This window comes from Bufo gargarizans, chromosome 2 (genome assembly GCF_014858855.1).
Source record: "Bufo gargarizans isolate SCDJY-AF-19 chromosome 2, ASM1485885v1, whole genome shotgun sequence".
Taxonomy (NCBI): Eukaryota; Metazoa; Chordata; class Amphibia; order Anura; family Bufonidae; genus Bufo; species Bufo gargarizans.
The window spans coordinates 360,500,129-360,524,038 of record NC_058081.1 but is presented as its reverse complement, the minus strand read 5'-3'; the positions used below and the strand labels follow the sequence as shown (position 1 = coordinate 360,524,038).

General features: G+C 42.6%; 1 protein-coding gene across 1 annotated transcript in view; it reads left to right on the top strand.

Annotated features, from left to right (window-relative positions):
* The window catches only part of NEURL1B (neuralized E3 ubiquitin protein ligase 1B), a 67,062-nt gene that overhangs the window by 37,666 nt on the left and 5,486 nt on the right, over positions 1 to 23,910 (top strand). Inside the window, exons 2-3 of the mRNA XM_044280730.1 lie at positions 11,158 to 11,718; positions 20,634 to 21,338. Of these exons, the coding sequence (XP_044136665.1) occupies positions 11,158 to 11,718; positions 20,634 to 21,338 (1,266 nt within the window). The remainder of the gene's footprint in view (positions 1 to 11,157; positions 11,719 to 20,633; positions 21,339 to 23,910) is intronic.

The window sequence follows — 23,910 nt, the reverse complement described above, 5'->3', positions numbered from 1 at the left end:
CCGCCTTTCCAGTGTCATCCGGAAAAACGGATCCGGCATTTACTTTTTTTTTTTTTCTTCGGTCTGCGCATACGCTGACCGGAAGGACGGATTCGGCACCAATACATTCCTATTGAAAAAAATGCCATATCCAGCATTCGGGCAAGTGTTCCGGATTTTTGGCCGGAGATAAAATCGTAGCATGCTGCTGTAATATCTCTGTTCTGAATAGTCAAAAGGACTGGACTGAAGACATCCTGATGCATCCTGAACGGATTGCTCTCCATTCAGAATGCATAGGGATAACTGATCAGTTCTTTTCAAGTATAGAGCCCCTAGGACGGAACTCAGTGCCGGAAAAGAAAAACGCTAGTGGGAAAGTACCCTAACATAGCCAAGACGGATCTGTCTTGAACACCATTGAAAGTCAATGGAAGACGGATCCGTTTTCTATTGTGCCAGATCGTGTAAGTGAAAATGGATCCGTCCCCATTGACTAACATTGTGTTTCGGAACAGATCCGGTTGGCTCAGTTTCATCAGACGGACACCAAAGCTTAATGGAGACGAAACAAAGGCAAACTGATGCATTCTGAGAGGATCCTTTTCCATTCAAGATGCATTAGAATGCAAACCGATACGTTTTGGACTGCTTGTGAGAGCCCTTAACAGATCTCACAAACTGAAAGCCAAAACGCCAGTGTAAAAGTAGCCTTACATCCTCATTTCAAAAGAGGACACTTATGTCATTTCTAGCCTTAGGCCTCCTGCACACGAACGTGTGCGCTCTGTGGCCGTATTGTGGACTGCATTTGCGGATCCGCAATACACGGGTGTTGTTCCCTGGGCATTCCGCATCATAGATGCGGACCCATTCACTTGAATGGGTCCGCAAATCCAGAGATGCGGAACGGAACCTTACGGAAGTACTATGGAGTGCTTGTGTGGGGTTTCAGTCCATACTTTTGTTCTGCAAAAAGATAGGACATGTTCTGTCTTTTTGCGGACCGGACGGGTCGCGGACCCACTAAAGTGAATGGGTCCGTGATCCGCTGTGGCTGCCCCACAGTTGGTGTTTGTGCATTGCGGGCCGCAGCACGGCCACAGGGCGCACACGTTTGTGTGCGAGAGAGGCCTTATCTGGCAGTCCAGTGTCTACTGCAGTGATTACCTGAATTTTGAATTCTGTTCAGCCCCTAACCATGCTGGAACCTGTCCTGAATGTGCCACATGGTAATGCACCTTAGTTTTATTGCAGCCCTTGGGAGTGGTATAAAAATTTTTTATGGCCCCTGATCTAGGGAGAAGCCAGTAGCTGTGGATGTGAAGGTGGCCTAATGTGAAAAGTATGCTGAAGCCCTCGTAACTGGAGTTCATAACTCTATGGAGAACTAATTGGTTCCAAAGCCTCAAAATGTCACCCCAACATAAGACAATGAAGATTAAAGAAAAATATGCAGTTAACCAAGATGGATAAAGCAGGTGCTTATATATAACCTCCAGAAGAAGCTGCTGCGAGCTGTAAATGACTATCTATAATGAGGTCAGGGGCTTCTTCAGGGTCCTTTATGATGTGCACACAGGTACCAGACAAATGGCATGGCGCTGCCATGTACATAGGAGCATCTCATCCTGAGACGGGTTGTATGACTGTGTTCTTTACAAGCATGGGCTATCACATTTATAGACCTTATTACCTGTACGTTACAAAACAGACAGCTGTTTTTGGTGACAACTACTGTTGGCAATTTTCCTAGAATCTAAAAACCAAGAGTGTATCTTGCCCTTGAGTTATTACCAGTAAACACTGGAAAATATTCATTAGTTAGAGGACTTTAGTCCCGTGGCAGACAACTTGTCGTATTACTGTTATTTTGCATCTGCACACAGTTCATTTCTTTCCAACCTGAAAGATGTTGTCTTCTGATTCCTGGTACGTGATCACAGCATACTTGGACAACCAGTAGGATGTTACGAGAAATAGTTTGTCTTCTCTTAATGATATCTCTTGATGTGTCTGGCAAGAACAAGTGAATTTCCTACTTTCTACTGTAATATAATGCCAATGAGATTTTCTGAATGCAAATGCAGTTTTTTATATACAAGGTGACCGACTGGTTGATGGAGTAGACAGTGTTTTATATGAAATAATAGAGATCGCTCTAGTTATAGAAAGCTCCACTGGTAAGATGTGTGGGAGCACATTAACCTCCGCACTTGGGACACCTTGGAAGACTAACTTCTGAAACCTGGCCTATAGATACATTACAGGGAAAGGTTGGTTTGTCCCTTTCTGCTATCGCTATCCCCTGAATGTTCTGTAATCGGGGTACATGGTACTTGATTGGCAGATTATGAACAATGGAACATTTTATGTAAGAGGGTTATCACCGCAAGGTATAAGAAGGTAAAAATGGAAGCATTCAGCACCTACCCAAGTGCCTGGTTCGGGTCACACACAATGGGTAATGGACTCCGCCCGCAGCTGAAATAGATTCTTTAGACAATTCTTCTTGAGAAGGAATTTACATGGTTATAGGAGACAAATGGCAAGGTAAATTACAGAATAGGTCAAAAAGACAGACAGACTGGTATGCAAGGTGTAGAATGGTCTAATGGTAACAGGATGACGCAGACATGGCTTAAAATGCCACAGTCTACTGCGGTACATTCACTTCAATGGTTCACAGATATAAATACATTATTATTCATATACATGATAACATCAAAACTTTCATATGCATAAGAGACACTGCACCTCTTGGTATACTGGGAAAACTTTGAGTGAATCAAGAATTACCATCACGTTCAGCATGTAAATATCTAATATATCCCCTAAAAGCCATCAAACAATAACCTTCCTCCTTCTCTCATACTTGCTAAAAAATATATACAGTGCCTTGAAAAAGCATTCATACCCCTTGAACGTTGCCACATATTTTTTTTTTTTACATTACACCCACCAACTTTAATGTATGTTATTGGGATTTTATGTGATAGACCAACAGAAAGTGGCAAGTATATGTGAAGAGAAAAGAAAATGATACTTTGTTTTCAAATCTTTTCTAAATAAAATCTGGGAAGGGATTTTCCCTAGCAGCATTGTAATTAAAGAGGACCTTTCACTACTCTACAAACTAAAAACTAACTAGATCAGTGGGCAGAGCGGCGCCCAGGGGTCCCCCTGCACTTACTAGTAAGTCTGGGCGCCGCTCCGTTCGCCCGGTATAGGCTCCGGTGTCTGCGCTCCCTCTGACTGATTTCTTGTAGGAGGCGTTTCCCTTGCTGCACTGCTGGCCAATCGCAGTAAGAGTAGTGAAAGGTCCTCTTTAAGCATCGCAGTCCTCCAAATTGTTGATTGGAGGAGGTGGCCAAGATGTTGGGCTCGTTTTCTTCATTAATTAGAATCTACCTATGTAACAAGAGATATATCTTTTTTTTTTTGTGTGTGAAATAAAGATATAAAGGGGTTTTATCTATATGACATAATGACTCACACTAAGCCACAGTGTGACTTTTATCTTTGAAGTCCACATGATTGAGCCGATAGTGCTAAGGAAAGTCCGTCTTCTGAGCGCTGAAGATGCCTTTGTGTAACTTAGAGGCCAGCTTCCGGCCTGCCTCCCTGTATGTCCACTATTAGGGTTCAGCGAATTGGGTTTGGATTGCTGTGTCTGAACCAATTCTTTTAAAAACTGTTAAGAATATCAGTCCCGTCCTACTGTAAAATGTATTGCTTCTGCTGGCTTGCGTCCTCTCGCCTCTATCACGTGTCGCTTCATTTATTCACATAAGTTACTGTATCAAAATATGAAGCTGAACTCTGCTTCGTTATTGAAGCACAATGTAGAGCTCTGCTTTGTATTTCGATACAGTAATTTATGCAAATAAACAAAGTAACACCTGATAGAGGCGAGACGATGTAAGTCTCGTGATATTTGCTGAATCTTCGGAAAGACCTCCAAGGAGGCTATACATTTTACAGTAGGATGGAGCTGATTGGATCTGGTTTGGATACAGCAATCCGAACCCTATATACACTATCTTTGCTGGTCCTGGTCTAACTCTCCTGCTGACAGCACTTATAGCCCTGCTAGTTTAGTGGTCTTTTCACAGAAAACATCGGGATTTGGACTGCCAGCTCATGTCTTCTCAGTGCTGAGAGATACACTGGGAAGTAGGGCTGCTGTGTTGTGGCCTGGCAGTAAGTGTGCTATATTAGTGTATACGCTCTTTACTGTGCCCGGTAACTAAGAGAGAAGCACAGGGAAAGCTAAACTGGCAGAGCTTGCTGACAGCTAGGGACATAGCAGATGTAGGGCACATATAGGGAGGCAGAGGCTTTGGTAGTGACAAGATGCAGGCTACATGTAGCAATAGTTTTGTGTGCAAGTGCTTGATGCTCATAGCAATGTCTGAATCATACACCTCTTCTTTTTGAGAACCTATTATTAGGCTAGTTTCACACTGTCCGCATCCGTTGCTTTATTGTGTGGCCCTGCAATAAAGAGCACAATAACAGCTTTTCAGACTACTACATGACACTCTATCATCAAATGTGTCACAGAAATATTAGCTATTCAATTTAAAATTTAACTTTTAATGGATAATAATTAAGAGAGGTATTTATTCCAAATATTTCTTGATTATATTATTAAATGCCAGACTAAAGGTAGAATATCAGCCACTGTTATCGCCAGCATATAGCCACCATCCTTCGGCTATGGGAATATAACCAACATAGTCCCCTGAGGAACCAAGGATTTATTACTTGGGGAAACGCGTCGGGACAACAAAAACTTATAAGAACTTTTATCATCCATGACTGACACCTTCGTCCTATCAAACAGAGGATAATCTCTTAACCCACTGTGAGGTAACACCTAGGGTCACGTGAGGGTAAGGAAAGGGTTTAGCCACCGAGAGGTGGGATCGCCCCTTTCGGGGCGGGTGCTCTGCCTGTAGGCAGGGGTAGACACCCTAGGGTATCATTAGGGATAAAAATTTCCTCCTGACCTCACCGGATTTGATTCAGCCATATATGAACCATCCAACTGTAAGTGCTATATCTCTTACCTTCATTATTGAATTACCTACAGTCCTGATGTCCACGGTGGGTCTGGATTCTACCTTTATTCTGGCATTTGATAATATATCAAGAAATATTTGGAATACATACCTCTCTTAATTATTATCCATTAAAAGTAAAATTTTAAATTGAATAGCTAATATTTCTGTGACACACCTGCAATAAAGAGACAATAAAAATTAACAGCAGCCTTAAATATTGATGCTTGGGTACATTTATTGATGTAAATTTCACATGCGACAGTATTTATAACGTTTTGGCATACCAATGCCTTCGTCAGATACTATGCCGCAGGGAGGAGGAGGGAACAGGGTAGACAGACGCAGATGAAGTATGCATGTGCTCAGCAGAGGTCATTGTATAAGGAAAGAATAGATATGCTCTGACAATCACCTATTGTGAATAGTGGATCCTGTCTTATCTATCATTCTAATCCTGCCTGTAATGATATCACCTCTGTATACAGATGAGCAGGTAACTGCAGTAAAGTGATTTGTACAGACCAAGAAGTGGCGCCTATTATTAGGCGGCTTTGTGGCTAGTGAGAAAACTGCAGGATTTTATTTATTTCTTAAATACAGATATTGACCGGGAAAATTCAACATAACATCACCAAAATTCTATTTTTAAAAAATAGGTCCTTTTCTGATGACACATTTCCTTTAAGGTTGGAGTTTTGGCTTGTAAAAGGTTTGTGCACTGTGTCTTGTAGATATGGGTGATGCACATCATTTTGACTCCCTAGAGGATTTGGTTAAACTCATTGCCTTGAGGTTAGTGTAATAAACACTGCCAACATTGTGAAGCTGTCTGATAGCGAGAGGGAGCGCCCCATTTGGAACCCATCTTACCGTGGCTGAATTCATTTCTTCAGTTTTTTCCTTCTGCACATATCTTCTCTTGAACAATACTCTGCTTTGTTTGTCTGTGTCTTCAGGGGCTGATTAGTTGGGAACGTACACAAATATTCACTTACTCATTCCTTCCTTTTCCACATTGCTGCCCCGTATTCTTGGGGAGGCCCCCTAGGAATCACAGCAGAGCTTGCAGCCGGGAGGGGCTCGATTGCCTGTAACTTAATATAAAAAAGGTGATTAAAAAACACACTTTATTTCCAATTATATTTTCTGTCTAAGTAAGCACTTAATAGCTAACATAACTACAAGCATATGCTGTGCATCTCTGCATTTCACAAAGGTTGACTTGACAACTGTAGGAAATACTATGCTATAGCAATCAGTTGGTTGAGGGTTATAGGGGTTAGTAGGTTTCTGTATAGTACAGAGCATTATACATTTATATAGTACAGGGCTGTGGCAGTCTCTATCCAGTTGTCAATTTCCCATTCATACAGTTTTTGTCCGTATTATTTTACTATTCCAGGCATTTTCACTGATCGGACACCAGTACCCTTCCCCATTGTATCAGTCTTCATAGCGTATACTCTCATGACACCCCCACTTCCATAGTAAGTTCAGTGGGTCAGATTCACTGATCCTGTATGGTATTTAGACAGTTTAAAGTTGTGCTAAAATGTGTCAAGTGGCTTATGCTGCATGATACATTTTAGTGAATCTTTAATCTTACCTTAAATCAGTTTAGCTGGTTTATTTTGTGTGAAACTTTTAAGCCATGCCACTTTGTTTACAGAGGCACAGAAGTGTCAAAACTTACCCATACATCAGTCTTGATCTCGCTGCACTGGCACGAGATGTACATGCCTCTTAATAAATCAGGCTCATCTCTGCCCTGCCGTGGCATAGACTTCCGCTATAACTTAAGCCACTTCTTGGCGAAAGCTATAGTAAATCCATGGGGTCATGCAAAGCACCAAGCCCTGCCCCTTTCTCTCCACTTCGGAAAGTGCCAAGAAGCTTAAAAAGTTCCAAATTATAGTGCACATATGGCAATAGTGGCCCTTAGTAAATGTCCCTCAATAAATGTGGTGCAAAGCATAGTTTTTTGGCACCAATTAAGCTAAAATGTTGATGCCTTAAGTAAATCTGCACCAATATCTTTTGATTGTCTGTTTTTGCAGACCTCAGCTTGCATCATTAATTACTGTGTGCCAGCCAGTCATCTGTAGCTTTTTTTTCAGGTTGTGTACATATATTCTTGAGAAAAAGCTAGATTGGGTGTTATGCCTCCCAGCTGATATATGCCAGTTTCTTGGGAACATCACTCTGCCATGTGGCTGCTCGCTTTTTGTTAACTCCCTAAAATATAGATTTTTCAGAATATTCCCAATATTACTGCTCCAGCATCCTCTATTGTAGGCATTGTACAGCTCTGCACTTTGTAGGCTGTGAGGAGGCTACATTGCTCACTGGAGTGCCCAGGCCTATTTAGACTGCTGATGTCTGACTCCCTCTGGTCTTATATTGATGACCTCTCCTGAGGGCAGATTGTCAATGTTGTACTCCTGGAAAGCCTAAGAATATGCACCTTCTATATGTGTTCTGTATTTGCCTGGCCTGAAGATCATTGTACCTATAGGCTAGTTGTCCTCAGAAAGCTGCTTCTGTGGACAAGTGCCCTGAACAAAGTACATTGTAATTGTAAGTTTAGTATAGCCACTGAAGAATTCAATGAAATGTAACTGTATAGTTCCAGATTTCTCTGTCCACCTCACTGAGGTGGACACACGTGTTCTGTTCCACACACACTCCCCTTGAGCTGCCAGCATGAAATAAACCTAGGGGAACTATGAATAGGGACATCTCTGGATCCATGTGAGGCACAGGGCTGGTTCTGTTGTTCTAAACAGATTGTCATGTACTATATGATGTCAGATTTTTATTTATTTTTTATTATTATTATTTATGACCTTAATTATGGGAGAACACATTTTAACCACCTTTTGCCCCTGGCTGTGTACCTCTTTTTCCCCAGTGACCTCAAGCAGACCTACAATTCTATCTGCATTTACTTAATGATGGCTTATGTTTTGTGTTTGAAGTCTGGAAAGTTCTACATCATGTCTATGGTGGCTTTATGAAGAGCACAATTATGTTACATGACTGCCAGTCATCTCCTAATCGGAGGAGTGTCTTGTGTACTGTATATTGTTTCGTAATGGCACAGTTGCTCAAGCACTGCATTATAAATAGCATCAGTCTTAAGGTGGATGAGCAAAGATGGAGCATGTGAATATATATATATATGTTCCAGAACAGCCTGTCTTGAGCCTTTATAATTGTACATGCACCACATTGTATATTATATACCGCCATTCATGCGAGGGAGACTTGTTATTTACTCACCGCCTTTTCTCTAGTATGGAAAGAAACCATAATTATCCCTTAGAATAAATGGCTTACTTCTTGTTTTCTTGGTGGTAGTTTAATCAGAGGCGTTTTACAGTACTCTATGTAATAATTGTCAAGCTACAAAATGGCTGCCCTTTTTTATGCTGTTCATTGGGGGTTTGTCCACAATTCCCATTCTAGTAAAATTATTCATGATCCTTGCTTACAGTGCAGCTAGCAATACACAATACAATCTGATTTTAAAAGGGTTTTCTGAGATTTTAAATACTGATGACCTATCCTCATCAGTATTCGATCGGTGGTGGTCTGGCACCCAGGACCCCCACTGATCAGCTGTTTGAGAAGGCACCAGTGCTCCTGTGAGCACCGCTGCTTTCTCCATGCTCACAAAGCACAACGCTGTACATTGTATAGCGGCTGTGCTTGGTATCGCAGCTCATTCCCATTCACTTCTATAAGGCTGAGCTGCTCCTAGGCCACGTGACCGATCAATGTGTCTTCAGTTAGCCTAGGCAAAGCTGGAAGAGCACCCCTTTTCAATCAGCAGGGGTCCCAGGTGTCGGACCTCCACCAATCAGATACTGATGACGTATCCTGAGGATAGGTCATCAGTATTTAAGGCTCGAACAACCTCTAAACTTTTTACCACACCTATATATAGAAAGGGGTTAATCTCCTGTCCGTGTTTACAGGGTGTTACCAAAATATGTACAAGCACCCCAAACAATGTAACGCCACACAACAATCTCAAGATTAAAAATATTAATCACATGATAAAAATATTAAAACGTTGGAGCCAGACACACACCTACATACGAAGAGGTTTCATATTCGAAAATATACTGAATTACAAAAGGAATCAAATGCCCAAAGAGAACCGATAACGATCTGCCCCAAAGCAGAAATATACAAGGCAATACTACCCTACAAAAATAAATCCTAGTGTAGGTAAATACAGACCACAGATGTTTCAGTCACTTCTTCTGGAGAGTAACCTTGCATCTATTCCACCCAAAATATATACCAGTCTGTACCAATCAAAGGGGTTTCCCTACACATACAGGGGGATATCTGAAGTCAGATTTGGAGTACTTTATACCACATTTATCAAATTTCTCATGTAACTTGATAACTTTCTCATTCTTAAACCCAACACTTCCATCTAGAAAAGCTCCTCCAGTTTTCAAATTCCACTCTCCTACTGGAGTAAAATTATGACTTTTTTTCTGAGACTTTTTGAATAGTAAGTGGTGTAAAAATGAAAAAACTCAAAACTTTTTGCACAAAGCCCTATTTTGAGACTTTTTCAAGAATTCAGGAGTGAAGGCATGATAAATTTTGAAATTATTGAATTAAAAACCTCAGGAGAGCCAGCACTGGTGTGTGTATAGAAAAAAACGGAGGCAATCGAAATGGAAAACCTGCAAGCCTTAGGTTACATTGATGACTGAGGCACCTCCCTGTGCTTCCAGTTTATGTAGTTCTGTCATCCAGGTAGGTGCCGTCCGTGGAATACAGAATACAGCTGAATGATGGAGATGCTGTAAATGTAGCAAGGAGTGCCAGAGAACCTGCCTATAGTTATCTTATCAGCACAGTCACATAGCTGATAAGTGAACAAAGGCGGAAAAAAGAAAATGCCACCATTTCTACAAGACTGCCATAATGTGACTTTCTCTTCTGAATTGGTAGGCGCTTGGGGAATATATAGTGCATCCTGTAGTTTTAGATGTTGTTGGACAACTGAGATGTGATGCCGTTGTGCGTGCCTCACCTTCAGGCTAGACATTTTTAGAATCTGGGAGTGCTATATATATACCGATCACAATGATTGCCACCATGTGGTCCGCTCCGTCCTTGCATGTGACAGCAGAGACTAAGGCTTCCTGATAAATGGGAGAACACAGCTGTTCTCAGAAGATGTCTGGCAGCCGCTCACACCTCCTCCTGCCTGAATGTACATGGTAATGTGGGCATCGGAGTCGATAACTGCCTCATGTATATGCTCCACATTCTGGAGCTTGTGTCAAGTTGTGCAACTTCTCCGTCTTTGCTGCCATTCCTGTTGTCTATGTGTTTCCATTTTTTATTCTGAACTTCAGATGAACTTTTTTATAGAACTGAGAGGTTTTTTTCTGGCTATGTACTTGACATTATAGAATGACCAAAGGATTGCTGATTAAATATCAATGTTTAATTTATGTATGAAGCGCTGTAAAAGTGAGTTCTGTGCTCCATTTCATCGTCTGTAGTTTGTGGAAATGATACTCCTCAGCTTCTGTAATAGCACAGCTGTTGACCATTGTTGTACCAGATAAAAGGGTTAAACATTTCCAACACGAGGGCCCCAGGAAGGAAGGAAAGGCTAGAGGAACAGCACGTAAGTTCCAATGGGATGAATTTACATTACCTGTCGACTTTTACATTTCAGTCAGACAGCGGGCCTAGGATTGGAAACAAATTCCTATATCATAAAGGAAATGGCTGCTGCATATTTCCATTAACAAAAGAGCAGCCCTGATCTCCAGTAATCCCAGCTTCCCTCCAAAGAATGCTCTAGAGAGACGTCTTATTTTCCACTTTTTACTTTATGAAGTAAACAAAAAAAAGCCTCTAGGTGAACGCAGCAAATTGCAGGAGGACCATGTAACAGAAGGAAGTGCTGATGCCTCACTCAATTATGAGAATCTGCTAGTTGGCATCCATGAAGTATCATGTGTTAACATTTCACAGTTACTACATTGGATTGTTACAGTCCACTGTAATATCTCCAGGAATTATTTGAAAAACTATTTTTTACCTTTTTCTCTTTCTTCCGCAGATACAAGCCATCACAACCGTCAAGTGGCCAACAGACCCTGTTACACCTTACTCCACTGCGGTCAAGAGAGGAGACTCGTTCTGTCCCGTACAGAGTCTCCGCGCTTTCACTGCCAAACAAAAGGCAAAAATATCAGACTGGACACTAATGGAAGAAAAGCCATCCGGCGCAATAGCTTTTGTAATGGGATCACTTTTACGAGTCGACCTATCCATCTGTATGAGAAGGTCCGCTTGAAGCTGGTGTCTGTGCACCACGGGTGGAGCGGGGCTCTGCGCTTTGGATTCACAATTCATGACCCGGCACAGATGAAACCCGAAGACATACCCAAATATGCATGCCCTGATCTTGTTACCCGGCCTGGGTATTGGGCGAAGGCTTTACCGGAGAGGTTTGCTCAAAGGGACAATATTTTGGCATTTTGGGTTGACCGCCAAGGAAGAGTATTCTACAGTGTCAATGACGAGGAGCCCATTCTATTTCATTGTGGAGTTAAAGTATCCAGTCCTCTATGGGCTTTGATTGATGTCTATGGAATCACCCAAGAAGTACAAATACTAGGTAACTTCTTTTTTGTTCCCTTTCACTTCTTTCACACTGTCTTAGGCCCCATGCACACGGCCGTGTGCGGGCCGTGGAACCGCGGCCTGGATCCCTCCTGAGAGCAGGAGCGCACGGCGTCACTGGTTGCTATGACGCCGTGCGCTCCCTGCTGCCGGCACAGTACAGTAATACACTGGTATGATCTATACCAGTGTATTACTGTACTGTGCCGGCAGCAGGGAGCGCACGGCGTCATAGCAACCAGTGACGCCGTGCGCTCCTGCTCTCAGGAGGGATCCAGGCCGCGGTTCCACGGCCCGCACACGGCCGTGTGCATGGGGCCTTAATCTAGTGTTTGAGACATCACATAATTTATGTAATGCTTTTAGTTGCTACCACAATTAACCTTACACTTTGCCTACAGACATCAGTCAGGAACTGGCTTTGACCTGAGTGTAGATTGGTATATAAAAAAAAACAATCTGAGTGGTTACTATAGAGTATTTCTCTACTTGCTATACACAAGGCCTATTGTTCTTTGCATGAAAAAAGCAGAGTCACTTTTCCTATTGCGAAAGTAGTTTCACGCCAGGTTAACAGGAATCCTATATTAGCCAGGTACTGGCAGTCACTATCCGCTCCTGAAGATGAAGTCCTACCACTACAGCTGCAATGCTGTCTTTGGGGTGTTAAAACGGGATTGAAATACACAGTTGATCAACTAATTCCTCACCTCAAAGGGTTCTCAATTTGCAGCAATTAGGGTACCCCGCCACACTGTCGGCTTTCCTGATGCAGTTTTGGGAGACTAAGGACAGATGTGACTTTTTTTTTTTTTTTTACTCCTGGTTTTGACTTCCAAAACTGCATTGGGAAACCTGACCGGTCACCAGTACAGTTAGTTTTGGCCACCTGGACACTGTATTTGGTCAGTATTTTACATCTGTATTTATGAGCCAAAATCATGAGCAGAACCTACAGAGAAATGGAAAGATTTGTACCTCTCCCATGATCTGGGCCCACTAGTGGTTTGGGCTTACAAATACTGATAAACCGCTACCGACCGTGTGAAAGTGGTCTTTGTGACTTCTGGCATTCTGCAGTTTTTACATTTCTAACCTATGACTTCTGTAGCTCTTTCTAGGACTTTTGCAGTTGGGATCTGGCGGCTGTGCTGGCTAGGCTGTCACAGATTTGTATTTTGCTCCCTGTTTCTTTAGGAAAAAATAAGTTCATATCTTCAAATCATTGTTCTGGTCTCCGAGTTCATTATTTCTTTCATTCTGTGTAGTTGGGCACCATTCACATGACCTATTTGTCATCTCTTTACTATGTATGCCTGAAAGATCCCAGATTACACAATATGTGTCCATAAAGTCCTTCATCTAACCAGTAAACATTAGCATATCAAATAAGAGGACAGAATAGTATAGACTAAGCCAGTAAAAAATATTCTACCTGCATTGTATGATTTTTTTTAAACCTAGATAGCCTATGGTTTATGTGTGCCACTGTATAACATATTAAATGTATGCGTCATATACAGTTAATACATGACATAATAACCTATGGGTACCAGATGCCATGCAGTGATAGGTCACTCATAGGCTATAATAGCACCCATTCATTTACATTAAATAGCGTAGGTGGATCACCTTGTCTGAATGATGATGATAGTAGGTGCTCGAGTCCTACTGGTTGTCCAATACCAGATTAATAACATATACATTAATTGTAACTGGTTAGACCAGCACTCGCTCTCTAATAAGTAATGAATGCAGAGTATAATAGAACCAACCCCTCTGTTTGTGCAGTTGTTAAAGGGGTTGTCCCATCTCAGACAATGGGGGCATATCGCTGGCTCGGCTATTTCCATATGCCACATAGAAATGAATGGGAGCAGGGGCCATGCGTGCGCTGTGCGCTCCCATTCATTTCTATGGGAGCAGTGCTTGGTGGTGCACGGACCCCGGGAAATCCGGGGTCCTCCAGCCACAGCTCTCCCTGCTTTGTTCTCGTTGTAGGTGGGGTTCCCAGAGGTCGGACCCGCACCTATCGGACAACGGGGGCATATCCTAGCGATATGCCCCCATTGTCTGAGATGGGAATACCCCTTTAAAGTGGAACAATCCAATGATTTACTGAAATGCAAAGGATAAAATATATAACAAAATTAAGTCTCCTCTTAGTTTGGCATCTTTCCATCTCCGTTCTGTGCACACATATATATGAAAATATATATATTTTTTAAATGTAGCCTTTCAATGTATTTAGTGACAGATCCGTTTTATTTCTGTTTTTGACAAAACGGTTGCAACCTAATGTGCAAAATCAAAATTGATCTTTTTAATTCTTCTGATATTGAGATTCTCTGCTGGAATTAACAACGCAAGTGTGAAAGTAGCTTTAAATAGACATTTGTAACATTGTATCCAGTATCCCACATTGTCCGGGTATACAGTACTCTCGTGTGCATAATGTCTCCCAGGATAATTATAAATTTTTCATTTTCTTTTACCAGCCATCATCTATCTTGACCATTTTCACCCTTTTAATTAAATTTTTCAGTTTGGCCTTTTTCTTTTCAATATTAAAGATTTACATTTTTTTTAAGTTTAGGGGAAGCTACTGAAACTGAATTTAGTGTTGGATAAATGGATGACTAGCATTAGAAGCATTAGTGACCCTTTTATCTCCTGCCTCGCTGATGCATGGCTGTGTACAATCCCGGTTATGTCGAGCCTCTCACTTCCAGCCATCAATGGTGCAGCCGACTGTATATCTTGTGTCTGCAACAAGAGACTCTTAGGGCCTCTTACACGGCATTCCTGTGTTATCGCATAGGGTTTTTAGAAAGTCCAGTACTTGACCCACCACGAGAAACTCCGGCTACCATCTTATCTCTGCATACAGGAGTGGTCTAATTCATGTTTGAAGATCTTGGAAACTTACAACCATTAAAATAACAGATCAACAAATTACCTCATTAGAAGGGAGGCGAGGAGGACATTGCTTCTACTTTCATCCAGACTAGTGGAGTAAGATGGAGAACGTATCATTTATCATTTCTCTTTTTACTAAAATAACATGAAGTATTTCTTCTGACTACCTGTTGCTGATCAACGGTTCCCACAATGCCTCACTTATTTTTCATACAAATCACAATCTCTAAAAAACAAAAGCTGTTTACCGAGTGTGGTTGGTTTCACTGGGCTTCTGTATTTGACGACCAGTTGCTGCTTCACCTGCTTCCTTCCTACAGCTTCACCGAATGGATATGACCAGCTGTCCCTGAATGTCCATTGCAGGAGGTTCTGAAGAATTTGCCAGTTGTATATACTATATCGTACGTGTAGCTTTACTTCTCTGATTTATGGGTGAATTATGTCTCTTCACTTTGGGAACTTCTCATCCAATTCTGAAGAAAACTGTCTCCTCAACTCATGACACAGGGTAACCAAATTAGTGCGTTCATATGTCCCAGGTTGTTGAGAGTCATGATTTGTATATTGCATTTGCGTTGACATACAAAGGCCCTAGAGCAGTGTTATTCAGTGCCCCTGTTCAGGGTCTTTGCAGGGCTGGTCACCCCCGTAGGCCCTGCCTCAGACTAGTGGTCATAATGTCCTGATGCTACTTTCAGGGGGTTCTGTGCGGGGCTGGAAGTTGGTGTCTCATCTTCTTTCTTGCCGCGCTGCAATTACCGGAAGAGGAGGAGGTCACGGCAGTGGAGTGGCAAGAATGAGGCGCCAGCTTCCAGCCTCCACATAGAACTGCAACTACCTCTACTCCATAATCTGTACTCGGAGGTATCTGTGGTGTTACATTGGACTGTATCTACTACATTATTTGTACTTCTAAAGTTTTCACTCTGTGGTGTTACATAGGACTGAAGTTAAGACTTTTGTATGGCATAACCACAAGATGGGTACAGGTACCACCGGAGGGCCCCATTCTCCCATAGAAGTAAATAGAGAGAGGCACGCATGTGGAGCCACCTCTCTATGCACTGCAGTAGGGAAATGAAGCCCTCTTCTCAAAATAAAGGCCTACTGGACTTTTATGGTATAGCCACAAAAAGGAGAGAGCTGTTATGACCCCTTTAAATGATGGTCACATGGTATGCTACATGAGAATGCATCCTTATTAACAGATTCCCCACCTTTTATGAGGCATCTCCCAGTAGGCCCTGAAAAATACATCGGCTAGAGATTAGCCGGAAATGCTGCTTGTATTAAAGGCTGTTTCCCTTCATTATGCTTCTAAATATCACATTCTGACATTTATATTGTTAGCTTTCTTATGCGCTATTAAAAGCCATTTTTATGCCTTTTTACTCGGTTCCCTTAATATAGAACAGTTTGGTGAATCTACTTCCACTTTTGTAATGCTCTATACAATCCAGTGACCTTTTGAAGCAGCTGGAATGACGGTAGATGCTTTGTGTTAGCTATGCTATGTGGCGTGCATGGCTTCTCTTTCCAAACAGTTATGTAGCACTAAATGTCACAAGTAGCCTGCTTTTTCTTCTTCATTTTATCACATTGATAGGTTATAGGTTGCTGTGCTGGAAAATAGTTGGATCTCTGGAGGTTGTCGGTCTTAAATTTCACCAACATCCATCCAGGGAAGTCACTGAAAATAAACCTGCTGATGCTATGTGTCTTCTCACTTGAGCATCCCGCAGTTGAAATTCCTTAATCGCACATCTACATTTTGTTTTCACGATTTTGGAGCTGCTGGGGGCCTCCACCGCTGTCATTATGATTACAACAAGTTTGACAAATTCCTAGGCTTGTATGTATTCTTGCTCAGGCTTCGGCTTATTAGATTACCTCATATGGTCACATCTACCAAGCTTCATCTTGCCTGTAGATTTAGACATCTGTGACTATGTGACAACTGCACTCTGACCCCTGACTTGACAGGTCAAGAGCCCAGAACAGCAGTCACGGTAACTTAATAGGGCCATGTGACGTGTTTGACATTAAAGCCTTGTATGTGGTGCAAATGGTTTTTTTACTAGTTTTTGTACAGTTTGTGTCTGTAAAACTTATAATAAATACACAGAATTAGATGCCATTCAGTATGAAATTGAGGTGCTCATACATAATTGGGGTCCATTCACACGTCCGCAAAATGGGTCCTCAGGTGCGGACCCATTCATTTTTTAATGGGGCCGAAATGTGCTATCCACATTTGCAGATCCGCACTTCCCGATCCACACCACTGTTTTGCAAAAAAAAAATGCGGACAAGAAAAGGCATTTTCTATGAGAGTGCCGGCGAAGTGCAGTCCGCAAAATGCGGACCGCACATTGTCGGTGTCAGTGTTTTACGGATCCGCAAAACGCATACGGACGTGTGAATGGACCCTAATACCGCATATTAAACCAAAGTCATACTAAAATCAAAGCAGTACTCTGCCACCTACTGGGCATAAGCAGGTGAAAAACTAGCAAGCAATAAATATTTTACATGGGAATGTGAATTTCTCTTTCATTTTTATTTGACAATCACGAGGAACGGTTTGAACAAATGATATCTTGTTGGCAACAACGGATGTGCTGCAGTCAGACAGGTTACCGTTTTCTCGTTTGTTGGGTGACCACTGTACATTTTTACACTAGGCAGTCATCAGAGGCAGACTGGCCCTGGAAAAAAACAAAATGTGATCCCATGTTGTAGGTGCGTCCAAATTGACAGACATCAGGGACTATATAAGTAGGCAGCACAAAATACTGCCAATACACTGTAGAGCATAAAATACTGCTGCCCCTGAAGACAGAAATACAGTTGAACATGTGAGGGTACTTGTGCCAGGCAGGTGCATAAGTACCAGATGCTCCTAGCATTAATTAATGCTGAGAGCATCAGAGCGCTATGTACTTGACTGGCAGCCTGAAGAGGGCTTGGGCCCACCAGGATATTTCCCGGTAGGGTCTATGGCCAGTCCGCCCCTGGCAATCAATGAGGTGAATATTTGGCCAGTCATCAGCCCGTGTGTGTGTTTATCAATGCCTTGTGTAGGTGAAATCTCCGGAACTGAACCCAATACTCCAGATGTGGTGTCACTATCGCTCCATACCATGGGACCACAATCTCCTATGCAGCCAAGCATTCACCCTGCTTTTCCTACTGACTGGCTATCCTGACATAATGGAGCTTCTTCATGGAATGTATTTTTACTTTTAATCACACCTTCATTTTTCCTCCTAGTTCTTTGCCTTTCCTTGCAATAAAGAGAGCCCTCATAAAACGAAGTCTGCATTTGAAAGGAGACTTTGAGAAAGAACAGAGCTATGGGTATCGGAGTTCACAGAATTCGGCTATCTTTCACGGGATGTAAACAGCACAGAACAGACAGTCACATCCCTGCTTCTTTTCTAGGTGTGCGCAGCTTTCCCTGATCAAGAGCAGCATTCCATTTTTTTAAAGGGAAACCGTCGTGCTGAACATGGGGTCTGATCTTCACAGTGTATGACACGCAGCAAGGAGTTGAGCAGATTGGAGACCTCATGAATATCAGAACGCTGGAGCTGTTCAATGCAGATTTTAGAAAAGCGTCTGGGACAGTTTAAGGCCTCCTGCACACACCGTTATTTTTTCCCGTTTACTGGTCCATATTACTGGTCCATATACGGAACCATTCATTTTAATTGTTCCGCAAAAAAAAATGATTGCATTCCGTTTCCGTATTTCCGTTTTTCTGTTCTGTTTAAAGATAGAACATGTCCTATTATTGCCCGCAAATCACGTTCCGTGGCTCCATTCAAGTCAATGGGTCCGCCAAAAAAACGGCACACATATGCATCCGTTTCCGTTACGTTTTTTGCGGAACCATCTATTGAAAATGTTATGTAATTACTGTATACTGTAACAGAAACTGAAACAAAAAAAAAAAAACAGAACAACTGATCCGTGAAAAACGGACCACAAAACACTTAAAAAGGGGATCTGTCACTAATTTATGCTGCTCTTAGGACAGCAAAAAACTGCTGACAGATTCCCTTTAAGCATCAACCTTAATCCCCGTAGCAGACTTTTAGTGCAACTTTATTACATAGTAGGATCATACAAATGTTGTGGCCAGGTCCAAACCCACGATCTCTGGCGGTGCTGCCCATAATTCTGACCCCCTACCATAAAGTTGATCACTGTGGCTTTTCTAACGTCTACGTGTACATTTTGATCTCAGGGAGCTGACCTAGAGTTTCTCCTGCATTCATGAGCATTAGTTCTTCTCTAGTATAGGAATCTACCTTTAAAGTATGAAGTCACATTCTTACTGCGGTTAATATTTCATCAGGCCCATGAGTGTTAACACACCTTTCATACAACTTGGATCCAAGGCTGCGCGCTCATTCTTGTTTATTACAAAACCCTGGTGTAGCTGAAGGCTTGGAAGAAAAGCTTTCACAGCGTCCATTTGTGACAGGAGGCAGCTGTGTCGCTTTTGACGCCTACTCATTTATCACGCTACTATGAAATGGATCTTTTTATTCTGTGTTCAAAACCTGGCTCAGTACCCAGATGCTCCAAGCCAAAAGTAGGCAAGCAGTGTCTGCAGCTTGCTCTAAATGCTAAACATGTCCTGCTGTGGAATACCCTGCTGGGAGTTGTAGTTTATGGTGCAGCAACCATTTTGTCTCATTATTGGTACCTATTCGCAATTAGATGTAACTTTCATTCCAGTTTATTATAGTGTAAGGACAGGGATGGTAAATGGTTTTTGTACTATACCTTATTAGGGAAATGTTTCTCTTTACTAGAAAATAGATTGCAAAGAGTCTCCTTACCAGTAGTCTGAGCGCTGCTAAAGGAGAGACCATCTCCAGCCCTACTCTTCATGGTATGTATGTACTAGAAGATGGGTAGAGAAGCAGGCTGCAGCGTTCTGTGCCATCACTAACTGCTAGAAACCCAGTTTTCAGCTATTTTCCCTGTACTCCGTAACTAAGAGAAAAGAGCAGGTAACAGAACTAAAGGAGCAGAGCCGTTGGCAGTTAGCACTGAGAGCAAGTCAGGCTACGTTCACACTGGCGTTTCTGGGTCCGCTTGTGAAATCCGTTTCAGGGCTCTCACAAGCGGCGCAAAACAGATCAGTTCAGCCCCAATGCCTTCTGAATGGATAAGGATCCGTTCAGAATGCAACAGTTTGGCTCCGTTCCACCTCCATTCCGCTCTGGAGGCTGACACCAAAACGCTGCTTGCAGCTTTTTGATGTCCACCTGATGATGCGGAGCCAAACGGATCCGTCCTGACTTATAATGTAAGTCAATGGGGACGGGCCCGTTTTCACTGACACAATATGGTGCAATTGAAAGCGGATCCACCTCCTATTGACTTTCAATGTAAGTCGGATCCGTTCTGAACGGATGCAAGCGTTTGCATTATAGGTGCGGATCCGTCTGTGCAGATACCAGACGGATCCGCCCCTAACACAGGTGTGAAAGTAGCCTCAGATAGGCAGGGACATAGAAGGGGCTGGGGTAGGGAGATAAGAGGCAGGTTGAGAAGACTGCCTCTGTATGTTCCACATAGTCACGTTCAGCACTCAGTAGCTGAAGACACTCTTATGCTTATTTAGGGTTGCTAAGTAGATATCTTACACCCTGCTGTCTAGTAAATAGAAACACCTTTGCCTAATAACTTATATTATGTCTAACATCCCTGTTCCTACATAGTGTTAAAAATAAAATGAAACTACAGTTATGCTTTTAAGCATTGAAACTCTTCAGATTGACAGGTTACAATCTCTTGACATGGGCCAGAGGACAGATGTTGTCAGGTTGGTGACTATGTAGGTGACAATGACTAATGCCTGTGCTCATCCACCCAGTCGTTAATCACAACGTAGACTTGTTTATATGGCATGTTATTGTTTCTGTTTCCCTTATACTTTGATTAAACTGTTTGTTTTTGCACCCACAGATAGTATGTTTGCCGACACCATGCCACCAGGACGACTGAGCAGTCCTCGACTGAGCACGTGCTTGCCTCAAAGTAGCCATGATTCTGCAAACTTCAACAATAATGAACTGGAGAACAATCAGGTGGTAGCAAAAATTGCTAACTTGAACTTAAGCCGAGTGCCACCACTAACAGATAACCATGCCATACCTTGCTGCCCAAATAGGAGGCAGCGTATCCAAGGGATGCCAACGCTATTGGACATGGAGCTTCATTTTCACCCCACTCGTGGCGCTGACATCACCCTTTCACCAGACCGGTCAGTGGCGTACACTAACTGGCAGGAGAGCAACAGGACGATGGTGTTTACAGAGAGGCCAGTGCACATCAGTGAGACCCTTTTTATAGAGACAGGTCAATTGCCACTGCCTTACTATGGGTCTTTATCATTTGGCATCACCTCCTGCGATCCAAGCACATTACGAACCTATGATCTGCCATCAAATCCAGACTACCTATTGGACAGGAAGGAATATTGGGTTGTTCATCAAGGTTTATTCACAGTGAGCAACGGGGATATCCATAGTTTTTCATTTATGCCCAATGGGGAGATTCATCATGGTGTTAATGGAAACAGTCGGGGCTTGTTGATGTGTGTGGACTCCTCACAGCCTCTCTGGATGTTTTTTTCAATTCATGGGATTGTGAATCAATTAAGAATAATGGGTAAGTAGAATCTCTGGTAATATGTCTCTTTTAGAGCCCAGCACTGCCTGGTAGACTTCAGTGGAGGTCATTTCATGATCTTTCTCATTAGTGTTGAGCGAACTTGTGTTTTAAGTTCGGCGTCTAAAGTTCAGGTTTTTGAAGAATTGCGTTATGGATTCCGCTACCACAGACCATAATGGAATTTAGAATCCATAACGCGATTCTTCGATAACTCGAGCCCGAACTTTAGACGCCAAACTTAAAACACAAGTTCGCTCAACACTATTTCTCATACAATACGCTGTATATGAATGGTTGTAGGATATAGAGATCATAGCATACCATGTAGTGATGGAACTGCCAAATTGGTCAGTAATGTCCATCTTAAAGGGACTCTGCCACCTCGAACAAGCCCTGTTGACTTCATTACTGCTTGCAGCTGCTGAGTTCAGAGGAGGAACTCTTATCTATTAGGCTGGATCCACATCACTGTTTAATTTTCCGCTCTTCTAGTCCGTCAGAAGAACAGAAAAAAAAAAAAAAATGGATCCTGTGCATCCATTAGTGCCATCAGTTCTCTCTAACCCCCCCAAACATGCACTGGGACCTGACGTCACACAGCGCATGCTGACTATGTGTGCACGCCAGGACAGTGCAGCGCAGTGCTGACGGGAGACCACGGAGTGGTAAGTGATGGGCTTTACTTCACTCACACTCAGTGGTTACATGATCAAAAGAATCCTCTGCAGGAAAACTGCATCCAGGATTTTATTTTTTGTGTCGATTACATTTACATTACAATGATGAGTATGTGAATGTGGCTACTTGGGTGATCAGAAAAAGGCCCATCCATGTACTACAAGGATGAATTGAGTTCAGCTGTGTATGGCTCCAGTTCTGGTCATGGGGGAGTGTGGCTTCCCCTTTAATAGGCCATTAATGGACTTGACATAATTTGACAGCTCCTTAGGGGCCTGTTATACATTTCTTGAAAACTTAGTAACTTTGGAGCAGGAATATTGTAAAAGCATACATTTTAGACCCAGTATAGGCCATGTTCATATCTATGTGGGACAACATAGTGAAGCATGCTGCGCTATTCTGTCCGGTCATATGCTGGGTTTTCTAATGGGAACCTGACAGATCATGTTATAGTCAGGGGGTCCATCAGGTGCTGTCCGCAAAATAACTGTAATAGAAGAACAGAGGAATGAAACGCTGGCTTCAGAGACCGGCTTATTCTCCTTCACAAAAACAGCCCTGGACTTGTCATTGGTGTGCCCCATACAGTTGTATTGTTTTCATTATCTAAAGGGTACCTCCCCTGCCCCCAGAAGACTGTATGTATTTAATATTTAGTCTCTCCACTTTTTTATACTTTGAAGCAAAGCACTGTCCCTATTTATGCATGTTATTACATCAATGTAGGCTGCCCCCCGGTGGTGCCCTTATCAGCAGGCAGCTAAAATCTATGCACGGTCTTCAGTGCTGCCCTTTATTGGGAATGATGGTTGGACACTGGTATATATTAGACTTTCTCATTCATCTGCTCTTCATGGGAACCTGAGCAGCAGGAATGGTCAGTATATGACATCTGGATGGCTGCAGAACACAGGACCTTGTGGAGTGGAGGACTCCGGTAGCATCCAGCAGCACAGAGTACTGGGGCTTCTCATCTCAGTTTCCTCAAGACAGTGAGCTTTTCCCAAGACCTTCCAACTGTGCCTGTGGCCTGTGTGTGAATGAGCTTCCTGGCACTGACAGCTATTTATATTTATTCCCTTGTCTGTGTGTATTCCATAACCCAGATGTTCTCTCCTCCACGCGGAGGAGGCTTCTGGTAAGATAATGTGGGAATCTGCTCCTTCAGCTACTGCCATGATGTCAGCGCAGCCGCTGTGTCCCCTGCAGATTCCATTTAAGGAGTTGTAGGGCAGTTCAGATGAAATTAGAAATTGATAAATTCCCTGTAGATTGTCTGGATCTAGAGACCGTCTGTAACTCCTGCTTTTCTGTTGCTTATTTTAGCACTGTCCACAGATTATATCAATTACATCATTAGTACATGTAAAGCTGTTGAGTTTGTAGTAAACTTGGTTTCCTCTAAGGCCTCATGCACACAACCGTTGCCTTCCACAATTTGCGGAAAGGGCGCCGGCAATATATATGCCTATTCTTGTCCGCAAACTGCGGACAAGAATAGGACATGTTATATTTTTTTAACGGGGCTGCGGAACGGAGTGCTGTCCGCATCTTTTGCAGACCCAAACAATGGTTGTGTGCATGAGGCCTAAATGTAAGGGATCCTCCTATTACACATGAAATAAGGTGGGCTTTCAAACGTCGAGACCCATATCCAGCGAGAGGGTCCTTTGCAGGTTTTGGTAGATTGTTGCCTCTTCATTGAAACTGGAGCTGCCATCTCTTTTACTTCTGGATGTTGATGTTTATTATTGTACACTATATGAATATATAAATTGGCATACCCAGAGACTTCTCGTCTCCATATTGTTACAGAAGAAATTATGTTATATCTTGTTCTCCACGACTTATATGCCCTCTAATGTTCTCTGCTGATGATCTGATTCAG